This window comes from Phalangium opilio, unplaced genomic scaffold, assembly GCF_054372755.1.
Source record: "Phalangium opilio isolate 3A_F unplaced genomic scaffold, DU_Popi_V2 ptg000209l_1, whole genome shotgun sequence".
NCBI lineage: Eukaryota > Metazoa > Arthropoda > Arachnida > Opiliones > Phalangiidae > Phalangium > Phalangium opilio.
In genome coordinates, this window is record NW_028324217.1 from 10,409,499 (window position 1) to 10,426,955 (window position 17,457).

Here is a 17,457-nt window from a genome sequence, read left to right on the forward strand (position 1 = left end):
AATTTTCAAAAGTGGAAAGCCCGGGCCGGCCCGACCCGATCGGGCCGGGCCTCGGGCCAGACCGGGCTTGAGCCCGGCCCGTGCAGGACTCTGGTTTATCCTCCCCGGTGACTCACTTTCATTGCTTTCTACGTACAGTTTTCCTTAACCATTAAACCAAACATAATTAGCGTATTGTATTGGCGAAAATGTATATTCTGTTTGCTAATGTCAAATTTTGGGAGTTAAGTTTAGGTTCATTTCTGAATTTTCGTGTAAACTGTCATTAAAGCAGGTAATTAGATCTAGAGTGTGCGCGAGAATTAATTTGTCCACACTTTCAAAACAACTTAAGCACTTTAAATATGCGAGTGGCTTTGGAGAAAATGAGTGTTTTATGGTTCTTTACAGAACTTTTATTCTTCTCTAAAGTTGGAAACGGGCTTTACAAAACTTAGGATTGCATTGCACTCGATATTGAGTTACAGAAAATGTAGATACGAGTTCTTTAAAAGTAAATAAACTCAGATTGTCAAGAAACCAACTGGGTCAACTGATGCAGGGTTATATGGAATATTCAAGTGTTCCACTCTTTCTAGGTGTATGACAAAGTGCGCTTTTCAAATGACTAAATACTTTATATGAATCTTTTAAGAAATTAGTCTGATTTTAATATTTTTCGTAGTAAAACTTAATTATAGTTTTACTTACTGTTTTGTTTTATAAATGAACGTACAGAATTTTAAAAGCTTGAACCTAAAATTTATCGAATCAACAGAATAATTTTTCACCAAAACTTTACTCTTGATTAAGATTTTGGACCACAATTTCCAAAGAATTAAGAACACCCAAATGTGCTGAAAATTGGATCACGATTATTAGATTAATCATTTTTAGATATGTTTTGAACAAATGTGCATAAAACTTCGAAAGTTCTTGATATCCTTAAGAAGTAACGTGTTTCACCGCAAAATAATTCATGAGCTGAGTATTTTAAATAAAATTTCGTATAGCATATTGACTCATCATCAAAATTTTAATCATTGCGCCATCTGCCCTTCTCCATCGACGTTGTCCAAAGAGAAAAACGAAACTAATCGCCCCAGCCTTCCTCTCGTCTGTGATTGGTGCTTTTCTCGCGAAGGCGCGAAATTCTTGGCCTAGTCGCAAGAAATTTGTATCTTCGCGAGGTGAGGACGCAAAGTAGCGAAAACCCAATGTGGACAGTAGCGCGATCTTGCAAACAAGCTAAGCGAAGATGCGAACTCGCAAAATGTGTCAGTCTGGACAGGCCTTAACTGATGATGCCAAAATTACTTAAACCGCAAATTTTTCTGTTTGGTCCATATTTAACGATCGATTTACAAGTTATTTTCAATTGTCCACACAAAAAGTTGGAACCAATGAAGCAATATATATATATATATGCGAGTCACGGAACGAAAGCAATAATTAATATTTTTCACGTTAAACACCTATTATGAAAAGTAAAACGAATACGTTTTCACTAAAACTTGTAATATTAAAGAGTGCGAGCTCGTTTAGACCAAGGCTTACCAGTTATATTGAAAATGCTTCAATAGCAGCCTATCAATTCTCTTAGAATTTATTGTCTTTCTAAAAACGTTCGTTTTTATCATATAGGCCTAAATAACGATTAAGCCAAACTTCTTCAACAAATCGTTAACTGTACATTTTTATAAACTTAACTAGACAACACAAACGCCTTCAATTAAAAAAAATGGCGTCGAAAATAAACCTCTCGCGAGCTGACCAAAACAAACCTATGACGTCACACATTCGTTGATTCCTATTGACCACCGCTTTCCTTTCCGAAAAAAATTGCGGAAAAGTAAAAAACCAATTCCGCGCTTGTCGCCCGGAAAACGCGAAATTTTGCGGCAAGTTATCTCTGAAAAAACGACGCGGAACGCGATTTTTCTTGCGTGTTGGGCCAGTGAAAACCAGGGTTTAATATGTATATGCCTTGCATACGAAATATTAAAAAAATAAGAAAATCAGTCTGAAATTTTAAGCACCGTAATATTAGAATATACAATATAAATGGTTTACAATAAGAACATTTAGGCTTTAAAATCAAACAGTATTCTAATGAACGGTCAAGCATAGGGATGATAGGGTGTAAAATTAAACCAATTGTGTGCTGCTCTCCCTATCTATAACTTCTAATAATTAAGCGTAAAACGTTCCGGGCTTCTAGTTCTTGACAAAATTTACCTATTCATTAGTGGTTTCTTTTAAATTTTTTATGTTTCCAGTACAGTAAGCTGGCTGCAATGAGGCAGGTGGGACCACTAAACGGGCTACTATAGGGTTGTAGAGCGCTTTTCAATATTCGCAAGGTGTCTGTAAGTGGGCTGAATAAACTCTAGGAAAAAAACGTAATTGTAGTGTTCCAGCCAGATTGCAACAAGGTTGCAGTTATTAATTAATTTGGTATTTTTAATTGAAGTGCGGCGCGGACATTTCAGCTGCATCTAAACATCTTGTTATGCGAGAGGCAAATTTTATTGGTGAGAAAGTGATATTTTGCTCCATAATTTGTTCACATGAAAACCGTGATTAACGATTGTCTAATAAGAAGTAAAGCAATATTTCGCATATGAGTGTGAATATTGCTGAAGCGTTTCCATATAACCAAACAAGAAAAACTTTGCGCAGAAAAGTCAAGCTCATCGGTTCCATCAAAATGGCTACGCTTTTAGGTTCGACCAGTATATTTCGAATGTAATAGCTGATCCAGGATCTCTGTGGAGATAGTTGACGGGTTTCAAATACTCTCGTTGTTCTGTAATATTTAGTAAAATTTTAATTTAAGTTTAATCTTCAGTCTCCCTATAAGATGAATAGTAAAGGAGAAGGTTTGGACATTCATGGGAAAGAGAATATAAAATTACCTTAGCTAGAACCAAGAAGTGATATCTAGTTTATAAGGGAGAAGTTATAGGATGCCTAAGTATTCGCTTGCGTCCCATTCGACCGAATCCCAATCGACCGAACGCGTTTCCCATTCAACCGAAAACAGCCCAAATGTGCGGTTTTGGGAAAATATATATCAAAGTTTAAAAAGCAAACGTTTTCACTTTTTTTAAGGCTTTTTTTTACCCTACAGTTTTCCTTGTATATATATATATATTGATGTTTGAAATGCAAAATTTAACTTTAAGAGTGATTGATAACGGAGAGAATTGCTAATAAAGGCGGCTTTCTTTACATTAATAATGGCTACTTGTTTCAATTGAATAAGAAAAAGGATAAAACTAGTTACTATAATTGTAGAAATCCCTCCTGTAAGGTTCGAATAATAGAAGTAACCTAACCTAACCAAACCAAACCTAACCTAACCTAAACCTAACCTAAACCTTACCTTACCTAACCTAACCTAACCAAACCAAACCAAACCAAACCAAAACCTAACCTAACCTAACCTAACCAAACCTGACCAAACCTAAACCTAACCAAACCAAACCAAACCTAACCTAAACCTAAACCTAACCAAACCTAACCAAACCTAACCAAACCTAACCTAACCTAACCTAAGCTTACCTAAGCTAATCTTACCTAACCTAAGCTTACCTAAGCTAATCTTACCTAACCTAACCTACCCTAAGCTAATCTTACCTAACCTAACCTAACCAAACCTAACCTAACCAAACCTAACCTAACCAAACCTAACCTAACCAAACCAAACCTAACCTGACCTAACCTAACCTAACCTGACCAAACCTAACCTAACTTAACCTAACCTAACCTAACCAAACCTGAACCTAACCTAACCTAAACCTAACCAAACCTAACCTAACCTAACCAAACCACACCTAACCACACCTAACCTAACCTAACCTGACCAAACCAAACCTGACCAAACCAAACCTAAACCTAACCAAACCTAACCAAACCTGACCAAACCAAACCTAACCAAACCTAAACCTAACCAAACTTAACCTAACCTAAACCTAACCAAACCTAACCTAACCTAACCAAACCTGACCAAACCACACCTAACCTAACCTAACCTGACCAAACCAAACTTAAACCTAACCAAACCAAACCAAACCTAACCTAACCTAACCAAACCAAACCTAACCAAACCAAACCAAACCAAACCAAACCAAACCTAACCAAACCTAACATAACAGTAATATTTTGGAAAAGGCATATTATTTGAGAAGTCAATGAAGCTAAACATGAACATTTTGGAAAAGGCGTACCATAGTAAAATGATTTGTAAAATATTACTAACCTAACATAACGAACCCAAACCTAACCTAACATAACAGTAAAGTTTTGAAAAAGGCATATTATTTGAGAAGTCAATGAAGGTATAAGACATCAATATTTTGGAAAAGGCGTAACATTGTTAAATGATTTATAAAATATTACTAATCTAACTTAACCAAACCAAACCTAACCAAACATAACAGTAATGTTTTGGAAAAGGCATATTGTTTGAGAAGTCAATGAAGCTAAACATAAATATTTTAGAAAAGGCGTAGAATAGTTAAATGATTTATAAAATATTATTAACCTAACCTAACCTAACTTAACTTACAATTTCCTTCTCTGGGTTTGAACCCGAGCCTCTGAATTAAAAGCCTGATATTCTACCATGCTGCTGCGGTGATTCGAAATCCTCACAGACATTTAATTAACTAATTCTTTCAAATAAATTCCCATTCAGCAGAAACCCGCCATTGGGCTGGAAATTTAAATATATTCTCCATAAAAAACCAAAAAGCGGTTTCGGTCGAATGGGATTCGGTCCAATGGGATAATACCAAGTATTCGCGCGCCATAGTCCCAGTCCCCTTTTCAAAATACAAGGGAGGACGTAAAAGGAGGCCGGGCTATTTCGCCTCTCCTCAGTCGGAAAATACGAAATTTTTGTCATTCGCGTCGCGCTGACGTGAGTTTTCAAGAACCAATGAGATATTGGTTGCAATTTAGAGGCGTGGATTAACTCCGGACTTACGTTTGGACTGGAGTTAAAGCTAGAAATGTGGCAAATTTATACCTACTCCCTAATACACTAGATATCACTTATTGCTAGAACTATAGAATTAGATTTAGGTTTTGTGATAAAATTATATTATCTTTGTGTCGATAATTTAAAATCATCCATTAAATGATTGGTTAATTAAAAACTTGTTTATAAAAAGAACTGCTACTTCATGGATAGTAGCAGTTCTTTTTATAAACAGATTTTTAACTGATGTATTTAACCATGGGACAAATTTTTAACCTTTACGATATGATTGGTTAAACACCAGTTAAATAATAGCCATGGTTAATTAATGTTAAAATCGCCCACTCACAGGTAGTCTATATTTTCCAAGATGCTTTTGGGCAGTCTTTTGTTGAAATACATATGAGCGTAAGTAGTTTCGTATGTCGTTTTTCCGATATACAACTTTCTCTTATTTGCAGTAAGTTGTTTCTTCAGTTTATCCAAATGTAGATAACTTGGCTCCAAAAAGGGAATTTTCTGGTTAATGATTACCGCTTTGCCATTTGCCAACCACTCCGTTACATTTGCGTCCGTAAGACCCCGAAATAGTGTCCCGCCTTTTTTATTCAAAGCCGGGTATGCACTATAATCCCTCTAAAATTCAGAATAGTTGCCCTTAAATTACATAATTTTAGACTTAACCTGCAGGATTCGGACCGGGTCGAAAATCTCAACGGAATGCGGACTATGGCCGTTAAATTAGTGCTATTTTCCATAGAATAATTAAATTAAATTAAACATTTCTCTAACTTTCATTACATTGCAGCTAAGTCTCCTTAAATATTACTACTAAGACAATCTTCACCCTATGGAACAAAATTGGCCTAATTACCTATCATGCTTTCTAAAATCCCTATCACTACACTACCTTCCAAATTCTTATTCCCAATCGAATGGCAGAAGTTCCTTGTCGATGTAACATTATTATTTTTCAATTTAATGCCGACCAAAACTTAAAAATAAACTTATATTGTGTCAATATTTCGGACAGATTTTAGTCTGTATTTTCGGCTTTTGAACGATAGCTGACTTAAAAAACGCCCATTAAACTAACGAAAATTTTGACCTTTACGTAGCTTCAGTGTATAATGGCTCGATGGCGAGAACAACAAGTCGACCCAAGGGCTCGTAATAGTAGCCACATCGTACGAGTGAATAGCCCCTCTACAGTATACCTTACCCTAATGAGTGAATAACGCTATCTTTTACAATGCTTAAATGATTTGCCGTGCATAAAATCAGAGTGAATAGCCCCTCGATGCCCTACCCTAAACAGTGATAAAAACTTCTGCCCGGTCGGTAAAAGTTTATTTAATATGATTTTGCCTCTCCAACCGCGAAGTTATATCTCCTGGCCTCGGATAGGATCATGACTCCTAGTTGAAGAGATAGAGGGAGAGAGAGAAGGGGACGGTGCCTGTGACAAACCTCTTTCTCCGAGTATAGCGCTTTATTCGAGACCGTTTCTTAACAAGCGATTTTAGGCGAGGCTGTATAGTACTGGGCTGGCAAGTGAACGGTCCGCGGTTCGATTCTCCGTGGAGGAAGGAAAGTTAAAAAAAATAATTTCTTCCCTGCACTAAGTTTAAAACTCCACCTGTGAACTGTAACGTTAACTAAAAAGGAAAATATTTTCACTCGACGTTCAAAAATGACGAACGAAAAATTTGATACTGCCAAAGGCAGGACTGTGACACCCCTACTACTACTACTACTACTACAGGGCAGGTCAAACTAAGAGCCTCATCGTAGATATACATCATACGATGTGGCTAAAAACTACTTAAAAAGGCTTCCCGCATTTATTAACCCTCGCAAAACGCTTATTCTGCTGAACAGAGATTCTGTGCTTAGGAATCAAAGATCAGTCAAGGTCGACGAAAAACATTTCCGTTGTGTTTTAGTCCAAGTGAGAATCTACCTTAAGTAAATAATTATAATTTTAGATTGTATTGACGTACCGATAATATGGCATATATTTTAGAGCTAGATGACATTAGAATTAAATGATTTTGACTCGATATCAAGTCCTCCAAGGTGTCGATTCTCGATGACTTTTCAACCATGACGGCCCCAGTCAAATTTCCAGACCACGCCCACACCAAGACCATTGTCCCCAGAATCCAAAATATACGCAGACATTTTCTCACTCCAAATTTCTCTATCAATGTAACGGCTATGTGATGAAGAAAAAACATCAAGAATTTGTTTAAATCAAGAAACAAATCATCATAAGCAGTTAGCTAAGTTGTTCGATCTTGTTAAAACCACCAAAGATTTAGATATTATAACTATGCCCATAAGCATATAATAGCACCCGTAAGTGTGAATTCACAATACGACCACGGGTAATCACCATTGTACAATAGCGCCAGAGAGAGATTTGAGGTCCTACGCCACCTCGAGGGGAATCGAAGCATTTCTCTCCTTCCCAGTATCCCCCTAGTGGGCCCCTACTATCTTTTAACTTGGCAGTCGTCTGCTTCTGAAATAATAATTGTCATTTTAAGTTTTATTGAGTGTAAATTATTTTGAATTTTTGTTCAAAATAGAAAAAAAATTATAGAGATAAGTTAAAACAGTACATATGGCTTCGGATGCATTGGATAAAAGAGTTGGTTGTAGCATGCGGTTAAGCCTTTGGAAGAAGTTTTATAATGGCCACTTCAACTGTTATAAAAATTCTGTTTACTCTCCCATCCGAGAAAATAGATGAATAATTAAATTTAAATAAACATTAACTTTGCATGCCTCCCCCTCCCCGATCATTAGCGAAGACTCGAACATCAAAATCCACGGTTTAAAATGTTTGTTACTATTACAAGTATTAATGCAGGTAGAGCATATAGTTTGTAAGAATATATTAACCCTTGTATTTGTGTCCAAGCTTCCGTTAGCATCCCTTGCGCGATTTGAAAATCGTTTCCCTTTGGTGCCACCAGGAAGACCCGTGTCGCGAGTTTTACTCGGACAACGCCTGTGGATCAATCCCCCCCCCCCTCGATTCACGCTTACGGGAGGTATGATATGCTTATGCCATGGATGAAGAATGCACGTGAGGAAATTTGTTTTCACTCTACAGGATCGGCAACTCCCTATATCGAACGACAGCTTATTCCGTATATACTCTGTTACAACATCGGTTGTCAGCACGCGCAAAGCTAGGTCTCTATGTAACCTAGCTTTGTACGTGCTGTCAAGAGACGAAAAACTCGCGGATATTAAAATCCTGAAGATCCTGAAGTTTTTTTGGTCTCTTGACACCACGTACAAGGCTACGTTACATAGAGGCCTAGGTTTGCGCATGCTGACAACCGATGTTGTAACAGAGTATATACAGAATAAGCTGTCGTTCGAGATAGGGAGTTGCCGATCCTGTAGAGTGAAAACAAATTTCCTCACGCGCATTCTTCATCCATGCTTATGCTATGCCATTAAGAGTAGTTTTATGATGCCTCACATTATCTTATTTGAAATTGCTTTTGGTGATCGGACTCACGTTTTTGAAAGAAATCCGCAATGTAAATGAAAATGAAGTTGGTAAAGAGGTTCACCAAATCCAAAAGGTAGTCTTTGTATAGAGTTTGGCGAACGGAGAACAACGATACGAAGGAGACACTTATCAACGACACAATAAAAAATCTCCATACTGAACTTTCTATTCCCTTGAAGGGTTGATTCTCTTGAGAACGCTCGGTGTTAGCAGGTACGCTCGAAAATAAGGCCACCGAATCGTAACTGACCATTGGAGACAGGTGGCACAGTAGTGGCTCATTATTCATCGCGTAAAAATAGAGCATGACCGTATCTAAAAACTGCAATGGATTCAAAAAATATACTTCAATCACCGCATGAGTCAACAATGTTTTTAATATCAATAATGCAGCTATAGTGCCATCACGTGGCAGCGAAACAATGTTGACGAATAAAACGCGTTTTGCGAGTAACGTCACAGATTAAAAAAAAATAAGAAATGGCGCCTCATATCTTCAAAAATAAATAGGGGAAAGTGTCGGACTGCCAAATTTCCCTGCCTTAACCTTGGCTTGACATGCATTTCGAGACGCTCGATCGCGCGAAATGGTATCAGCCAATCAGATTTGTAGTTGATGATGTCATTCTTCCCGAAAATAACGCTCGTACGCCACCAAACGGGAGAATTTGGCATAGGCGTATCTCAAGGAAGAGTCACAACCTCGGACCTCCGCGCTCTGTTCTATTTTCTTTAGTGTTATTTTCGCGTTTGAAGTTTGAACAAGGTTATTTTGTTTAAAACGTTAGCATGCTGAAATTAAATTAAAAATGCCGCAGATGTTCTTTAAATCATCATTTAATTAAAAAAAACACATCGTTAAAATCCTTCAGAATTTTGTTTAAACTTAGGCCCAGGGTTGTCATTATAAGCTAAAACGTTTTAATATTAGTAAATAACATCAATATTAGCAAACTAAGTTAATACAATCATGTACATCATCAAATTAAATTGCGGCGATAAACTGCAGTGGCCATGGTTAGCCTCAGTCAAAAGCAGCTAATGTAAAATAAAACCGCACTATTTCTTCACGCGCAATATCACAAATTATCTTAGGTACGTGGTGAATAGGCGAGGGGGATGAAACAGATTTCGCGAGTATGCATTCACCCCTCCAAATGCATGTCACAGACGAAGGAGAGAGTCCGACACTTTCCCCTATTTATTTTTGATATCTTTCCATTTCTAATTTGATTTTAGACCCATAACGATTTACGAGCATTTAACAGACAATATTTCCGAAATAAAAAGCATGTTGTCAGCTAAAAGCTCACGTCGGGGCGCTATTTAGTTAAAAATTCCTTTGACGCTTTTCTTCAGAAAATGAGTGTAAGGTCACGGTACTTTAACGTTAAGGTAACACATATTTATGCTTAAATAAAGGTGGTGTTTATACAACATGTAGGTCAAGTAAATCTTTAGTAAAACAATTTTTTTTTGTCTACAGTAATGGATGATTGTATGACTATACACATTTCGATTGGGCAAAACCATTACACCCAGTATAATTAAAGTTTCTATCTATTCTAAATCTATTTGCCAGTAAGATTTATAAAATTGGTAATAATTTATTCTGATATTTTAAAATAAGTTTAATTTTAAATTAAAAGCAACCAGATATAATGATTTTTGAAAAAATTTCGCATGAGTTTGAAAGTAAATGGAATTATCCTTTAGGCTGCGGGTCCCTCGATGGCAAACATGAGAGAATTCAGCAGCGAATCATTAGAGGAACAACCGAACAATGTTCTTTACTTAGAAAGTAAATTGTCTGAAGAATTTTGTGGATAAAAAATGTGTGCGCTAAAAACCAATGACAATTTTTTCACGTGGCTAAAACCAAAGCTATAACTCGATTGTTACCCAACCCAAGTACGAGTTTTCCCACCTTTGGAAATTCAGATTTTCATATATGATGCAGACAGTGTACGACTTAATATCCTCTAAACGACACGGGATGGGCTGATTTGGCTCTATCCCTAAAGGGGTTTTATTGTTCGGTAGGTAAACGCGCTCAAAATCTAGACCCATTGCTAAGCCTAACAAATTTCAAAATATTTAATTTTCATTGAAAATATTGTTTGAAAAATCTGAAGAAATAAAACACGTCACCAAAATTTCCAGCTGAGAGTATCCCTTTTAGAATAATCATGACATCTTTGAAACTTTTTAGTTTAAAAATCACGGAAAAGTTTCTAAAAAGTTTTTATCTCTCCGAGTGACGTATGTCACGGAGAGGTTCTAATTTCGACGTGTCTGTCTGTCTGTCTGTCTGTCTGTGTGTCTGTGTGTGTGTCAGTCTGTTGTTATTGACTTAAACCCCAGGGGACCGCGTTCGCAGTTTTCAAATCGGAGCAAACGTTTTCCCAAATTCCGGACCGCATTTACAGTTCCCGGAAATTTGGAAAATTCTATTCCACTTACAATGGCTATTATCCATTGCCTGTCTAACACCACTATCCTCAGGCCATTTGTCCATCTTACTAACTTCTATAATCCACCTTCATCTGCTCTTTGTCCATCCCACATGGACACCAGTCTCTACACACTGGCTTCTATTCACCACCATCTTCTGGTTATTGTCCATCTCACATGGACACCAGTCACACCACCATCTTCTGGTATTTGTCCATCCCACATGGACACCAGTCTGTACACCTGGCTTCTAACACCACCATCCTCTGGTCATCGTTTTTGTCCATCCCACATGGACACCAGTCTGTACACCTGGCTTCTAACACCACCATCCTCTGGTCTTTGTTTTTGTCCATCCCACATGGACACCAGTCTGTACACCTGGCTTCTACTCCATCATCATCGTTAAGGTTAAGACATACGCGGCGATCGGCCAGGGTTACGAGAAACGTCTGGCCTTCCAATGGCGGGGCTTCCACCAAAGGTTCACGCAATTGCGCTGTTCTTATCCATAGCTGCGATTCGACACCCTTATATACTACCTATTTGAGTAAGGCGACGCAACCGGCGTATGCTTCATTTCAAACGCCAATATTAGTCAAGTCTCTCAAGAATGTTTAATTATTCTTTTTCAAAACGATGTAACGCTCAATAAGGCGAACAACTATCGAAGAAAATATTTAATATTAATTATATTTATTTTAATATTTAAGATAATCATGTCTCTAAACTCAAAATGAATACGGAAAGGGTAAAACAGCAGTCTATGTGTTTGTCTATATGTGTCCGTCCGTTGTTACACTAGTGCGCTGCGTTAGAAGTTCGTTTTTGTTTTGATGTGTTAAGAAATCCTTTAGAACCTTAATATTCCCGTTTTCCATAATATAAAATGAATATGTGGAAATATTTTTCGTAATTATGATGCATTTAGTACTTTTGTAGCTTTAAAGCTCTATTTCATTTTGATATTCCAAAGATTTGTTTTAATATTATTATTTAAAATGGATGTTTATATATTACTTAAGCTATACTACATCTGTTTATAGCATAATCCTTCCTAAAGTGAATACAAGCGCAACGCTACAATGTTGGTCAAATGAACTGTTAATTGTCAATAGGCCTAGTGAACCAAAAAGTAAACGCTTGGGTTTGGTTTTCGTTTCTGTAATGCAGAGACACTAACGGTTCAGAGTGAGCCGAAAGTTAAATACACTTTTAAATAATTAGGCTTAGATTTTATAATCATGGTGGAAATCTGAACCGCGTTCAGCAGAGCCCAGCGCTGTTAGCAGTATCCTACATAACGGGATTTTGTTTTTAAATTTTGACGTCACGGTGCTTAGCGCTGAGCTAGCGCGGTCTTCAAAGAAAATAGGCGGCTTTTAGGATAACGTGACGTATAAGGCGTAGTTCTCAGCTTGGCGAAAAAACCATGGAGGAATTAATACAAATAGGTCTATGGGACTATAGCAATTTAATTGGCGTGAAACCAGTTGATCACGCGAGAATTTTAAGAGATATGTTAGTTTCTAATTTTAATTATAAAAGTTGTTATCTATCTCTATAAATATGTTATCATACAATTTTTGTTAAGCCTTGGTACCTTACACGCTTTATTGCGCTAGCGTCATTTATAAAATGCCCATGACCTGAGAAACGCTATGACCACAGACCTCAACGGTAAACATTTCCAAAATCCGCTGTTTTTTTTGGTGAGCTCTGCTGAACGCAGCCCAGACCAGTGAAAGGTCTAATCGTAATCGGATAATAGCTTCGTGTTTTCATGCTTTTTATGGTACGCATTTACTTTCAGTGTGTGTAGCCACAAATAAGCTTTGGTGTTATGTAACGTTAACAGTCATGTTGACAAACTAAGAAAATAGTTGAGATGAAACGAGAGGATAGTGTTTACATGGCAACCCTGTTGTGAATATGGCTTTGAACAAAGAGGGCATACAGTTGAGGAGTAGAAAATTGGGCCTTTACAAACACGTAAAGGTAATATCTCTCCAAAGTTTTATCTCTTCATTTCCCGTTTTTCCCCCATCGGATGATTTTAATGTCTACAAGTATATCATTATTGGATGTAAAATGTCGTCTGATTTACAGTATATTTGCTATGCTTTGTATACTGCTTTAATATTTCATAAATTTTAACTTAAGAAACATTTCCATATCTGGGTAAATAAGTTTGTAAGTAGTCGTCTTGACTCGGAGAGGTAATATTTTGGTTTTCCCAACTTGTGAAGACATTTTTTGGTCAAAATCGATTATAATTGTGTTGTCTGGCCACAAATTTTACCAGTTAAGAGCTAATCATGTAAAAAAAAACGTTTAGCGCATACTTAGGACCTTATGAATCACTTAGTTAAGATAAAGTTTCTCATGACAGAAGTTAAGTCTAATTTGAAAACGATTGAAATCATATTACTCTGACGTTGCCAAACTTGACGTACACGTTTGCATACCTCAAACTCAAGGTATGCTTTAAGGATAGAACCATTTCGATTTGCCACTTACTTCATTATATATTGCGTAGGAATGCTTATCGTGGTTTGAAAACCAATTGGTGATGTTGACCTCCTTTAAACGATCTTCAATGGCTTTATTGGTCATCAATTCAATTCTGTAATTTATCCGGCAATTAACAAATATCCAAAATTGTTGAACTCAAGTTCAATTGGTGCACTTGATAAGTAAATATTATACTTTCTGATACCATTAAGCATTGAAAATTTCAACGTATTTTTCCCTATCACCATAGCTGTCTACAATAACCTCATTTCAGTGAGCCGGAGCGCGAAGTGAGCGGGGTTCTTCAAGGTAATTGATAAACTCACGAGCTCGTAAGTTTATGAAAAACATTTCAGAGCTTGAGCCTGTGCTCACAATACGTCACGTCGAAGTGAAACTTGAACTGAGCCCAGGTTTCACTTTAAAATTATAGAGCCAGGGCCGGATTAAGGGGGGGCAGGGGGACACTGGCCCCCGGGCGCAAGGCTTGTTGGGGGCGCATTGAGTTTAACTATTCCCCCTTAGGGACATTTGCTGTTCCGTTTTTCCGACTTAAGGGGGCGCACACTATCTCGGCCCCCGGGTGCAAAATTGCTTAATCCGGCCCTGTATAGAGCTTATAAATTTTATGGGTTTCTTGAGCTCGAGTGGGGCCAATTAAAAACTATGAGTCAGTTCATATTGAGAGGGCGTTCAATGTTTTGATACCGAGCTCAGGGGTTAGCACCCATTTAGTGCAAAAGGAAACTGGTGTAACACCCTCTCAAAAACATTTTTAGTGGCAGACCCGGCTTCGGAAACTAGTCGGAAAAGGAGGCGTTGGAACAAAATTTCCACATTGAAGACGGGCCAGGGTATAAACCGTTGCATCTCAGTACTTCGAGGGGGTTATGGAAACGTAAATGTTCGTGGTGGAGGCACTCTTCAAGACGACTGTCCATGTCTTGCAATTTATTTGCAAGCACTAAACTCATGAAGCAGTAAGTTCAAGTAAATGTCTTCAGTGATTTTCTCATAAAAGAAGGGTCTCATAATTCGGTTTCAAGAATGTACACCCAAACATTTAACTTCCATTGCAATTTGTGGTAATGTCGAAACCAGTGAGAATTTTGTTGGCTCCAGTAATGTACGTTTTGCCTCGTCAAACAGCACCTTTCGTAAAAATAATGGATCTGCTTCAATTCGTTCATGATAAATTTGTTCTGGTTGGAATAGACTGGCATTTTACTAAGACACGAGACTAAATACTGTAGTTCAATCTTAGCTTCTACGTAACGACGAGCACGTTAGATTAAACCACGGCCTTTTTTCTCGGTGCCTTGGACCACTCGGACCTTAAGAATACTTTATGTATTCCTTATTTAGTCCAGGGTATAAGATAAGAGACGTTTTCATATTAGCCAACCATTATTGCTATGGTTTTCTACAGTATTTGTGAATTCTTAACATGCCTATTGATATAATTGTATCATTGCAGACCTTGTATTTCTAATGGGACCGGCAATACCGCAGCGTTGAGCCTAAAAACAAAGATGGTTAAAGTTTGGACCTACCGGGTCACCGCATTGGAGGTTCAAACATCCAGCGGTGTCACGTGCCGAACGTTAAAGCGACTTTCACCACAATAAACAACATGACCTGCTCAAGCCGGCAATATTTGTTCACTCAACCTTTAGATATTTCCGGTCCTTCTAGAGTATAGGGTCTGTAGCGTAGCAGATAAGTTCGAACCCCAGTATAGTTATTCTAGCGTTTTAGCAAAATTCCAGCCTATTCCAACAAGGGCATATTGGACAGGATATTTATTTTTGGTCATACCGAACGCTTTCCACATCGGCGACATCCTGTGCGAATCAACCTTCGTTATTTTTTACGTTTCATCATGCAACTACTTGAACGTAGAAGAGACAGTATAGTCTGTAATGTGAATAGAGAATTGGACATCCTAGCACGCGTTGAAACCAATCCCCATGTTAGTAGTAGAGCGGTGCCACAAAGAGTTGCATTTAGTCATTCTACAGTTCTTACCAGTTTACAAGGGTATCACTATCGGCTCTATCATATCGCCTTACATCAATCCTTAACGGACGAGGATTACCTAACACGGCAAGACCTCTGTCCCGGTCTTACCATACGTGAACTAATTGAAGCCGATCCATTATTTTGAGAAAGTACTGTTTTCTGACAAGGCTATGGCTAAATTTCACAGGGGTGGTACGGTAAACCGAAACAACGTATATTATTGGACCCAACAAAATTCTCACTAGTACTTACGACATCACTACCATCAAATGCGATTGAAGGTAAATGTTACTTGGGCATTCTTGGAAACTGAGTTAAGACATTTACATGGACTTCCTGCGTCATGAGTTTCTTCTTCCATGAGAACATCACCGGAGACATTTACATGGACTTCCTGCGTCATGAGTTAGTGCTTGCAAATGTATTGCAAGATCTGGACAATAGTCTTGACAAGTGCCTCCATCACGATGTTAAGTACAGTGAACATTTACGTTTAGGTATTTACCAAACAGAGTAGAGGTTCCAATTTGAGGCCTAAGTTCTAAGACTACTCATAGAACTGAGTTTTAGAATTTTTTGTTGCATTCAACATATTCCCCATTTATATTATTTATATTTATTTTATACCTTCTCAATTGAATATAATTAAACCTGAATTTCAAACTTTTATTTACATCCTGTATTAGAGAATTATAATTTAATATAATGACGTCATCCGTTAGCAGTATTGGGGGTTGTACACAAATTAAGTGTTGGTCTGATTTGTCTACACTGTATGATTTCCGTGGCTTGCTTTTCGTCAAAACTTTCATAGAAGCAACCCCTGTTGAAGCAGATTCAATAGCCATAAACACCAAGGAGTTTTGCAATAAGTGTCATATTGTTACAAATGGCGTTTCTTAGAATTGTCTACGTTTTTACCGTCGAAATGTTCTATTGATTGCTTACTTGACATTTTTTAAGCTTCCAAGAACGAGTTTTGCCATGGAAATTCCATATGGTAGATATGGGTCATAAGGCGAGTTGATGAACGTGTTAGCGTAAGGCTCATGACCCTATAAATACAATTAAAAAATTCATATCCAAAGAATGTGCAAGTGTTGAATAGGGTTGCCTTAGATCAGAGAAAATCTGGATTCTTACAGAAATTTAAAATGGGTCAAAAATATCGGGGAAAAGTCAGATAATTTGGTTCTGGTTGGAAAATGTCTAGGAAAATTGCTCTTTACAATAAACGTGATTAAAAATGACTCAAAAAGTTGGTTTAAGAATAAAAAAATAAATCATTTGGCCTTTTAATAAGGTCACGAAAAACTATCGGACATTTTGGCAACCCTGTTGGAGCAAATTTTAATTCAAATATCAGCAATGAAGATTTTGTGTTATTAAATACAGCATTGTGCGTGTTTGGGTTTCCCATAATCCAAAACGACGACGTCACAATTGCTGTTAACGTAATTGGACAGGCAATAAGCAAATATTCAAAACGGTGCAAGGGAGTGTCAAATGTCTAACTACCGCTGCTTCTCACTCTGCAACATTACTTACTCACCAAGGGAAAATGAGGCAGTTCATGAAAGCAAAATTTTTAATTCTTGCGGAAGTACTTACAATTGGAATTACTTTCTCACCTTGGTTTCAAATGAAAATTTCAGGTGGTACGGATGACTTGAATTGTAAGTTATAACTTCCATCGTACACAACTCCGATTAATTCATATTACGCACTCTTGCACAACTTCTTCTTGATCCTGCAATATGAAGCGATATTTGAATTTTCTAAAATGAAATTCATTACGTAATCTGTTTGAAATACTGGATTTGAAAGAACCTAAATATCAAAATCCCTTATCTTCTATGTGCCTGGCAAACCTTTACGTAGGGATTGGGTTGAAAGACTGACCACTCACTGTGAGTGAGAAACACTAGTGTATTCTTAGCGACTGTACACGGTTTTAATTCCTTCT

General features: G+C 37.5%; 1 protein-coding gene across 1 annotated transcript; it reads right to left on the reverse strand.

Moving 5' to 3' along the window:
• Nucleotides 1-1,037: 1,037 nt before the first annotated feature.
• On the reverse strand, nucleotides 1,038-17,418 carry LOC149619077 (uncharacterized). Its single transcript, XM_089854089.1, has 8 exons — nucleotides 17,322-17,418; nucleotides 17,123-17,241; nucleotides 16,440-16,546; nucleotides 13,476-13,581; nucleotides 8,508-8,823; nucleotides 6,970-7,184; nucleotides 5,316-5,602; nucleotides 1,038-2,788 (listed from the first exon to the last, which is right to left on the reverse strand). Exons 2-8 carry the CDS (start codon nucleotides 17,183-17,185, stop codon nucleotides 2,563-2,565), a joined length of 1,320 nt encoding a protein of 439 aa, XP_089710215.1. The 5' UTR covers nucleotides 17,186-17,241; nucleotides 17,322-17,418; the 3' UTR covers nucleotides 1,038-2,562.
• Nucleotides 17,419-17,457: the final 39 nt, after the last annotated feature.

Coding starts and splice junctions, on each gene's coding strand:
- LOC149619077 (XM_089854089.1), bottom strand. CDS start 17,185: ATGGAAGTTATAACTTACAATTCAAGTCATCCGTACCACCTGAAATTT. Junction 5,603..6,969: donor AAATATATGCCATATTATCG/GTACGTCAATAC, acceptor TCTGAATTTTAG/AGGGATTATAGTGCATACCC. Junction 2,789..5,315: donor TTGGAAAATATAGACTACCT/GTGAGTGGGCGA, acceptor TAAATATTACAG/AACAACGAGAGTATTTGAAA.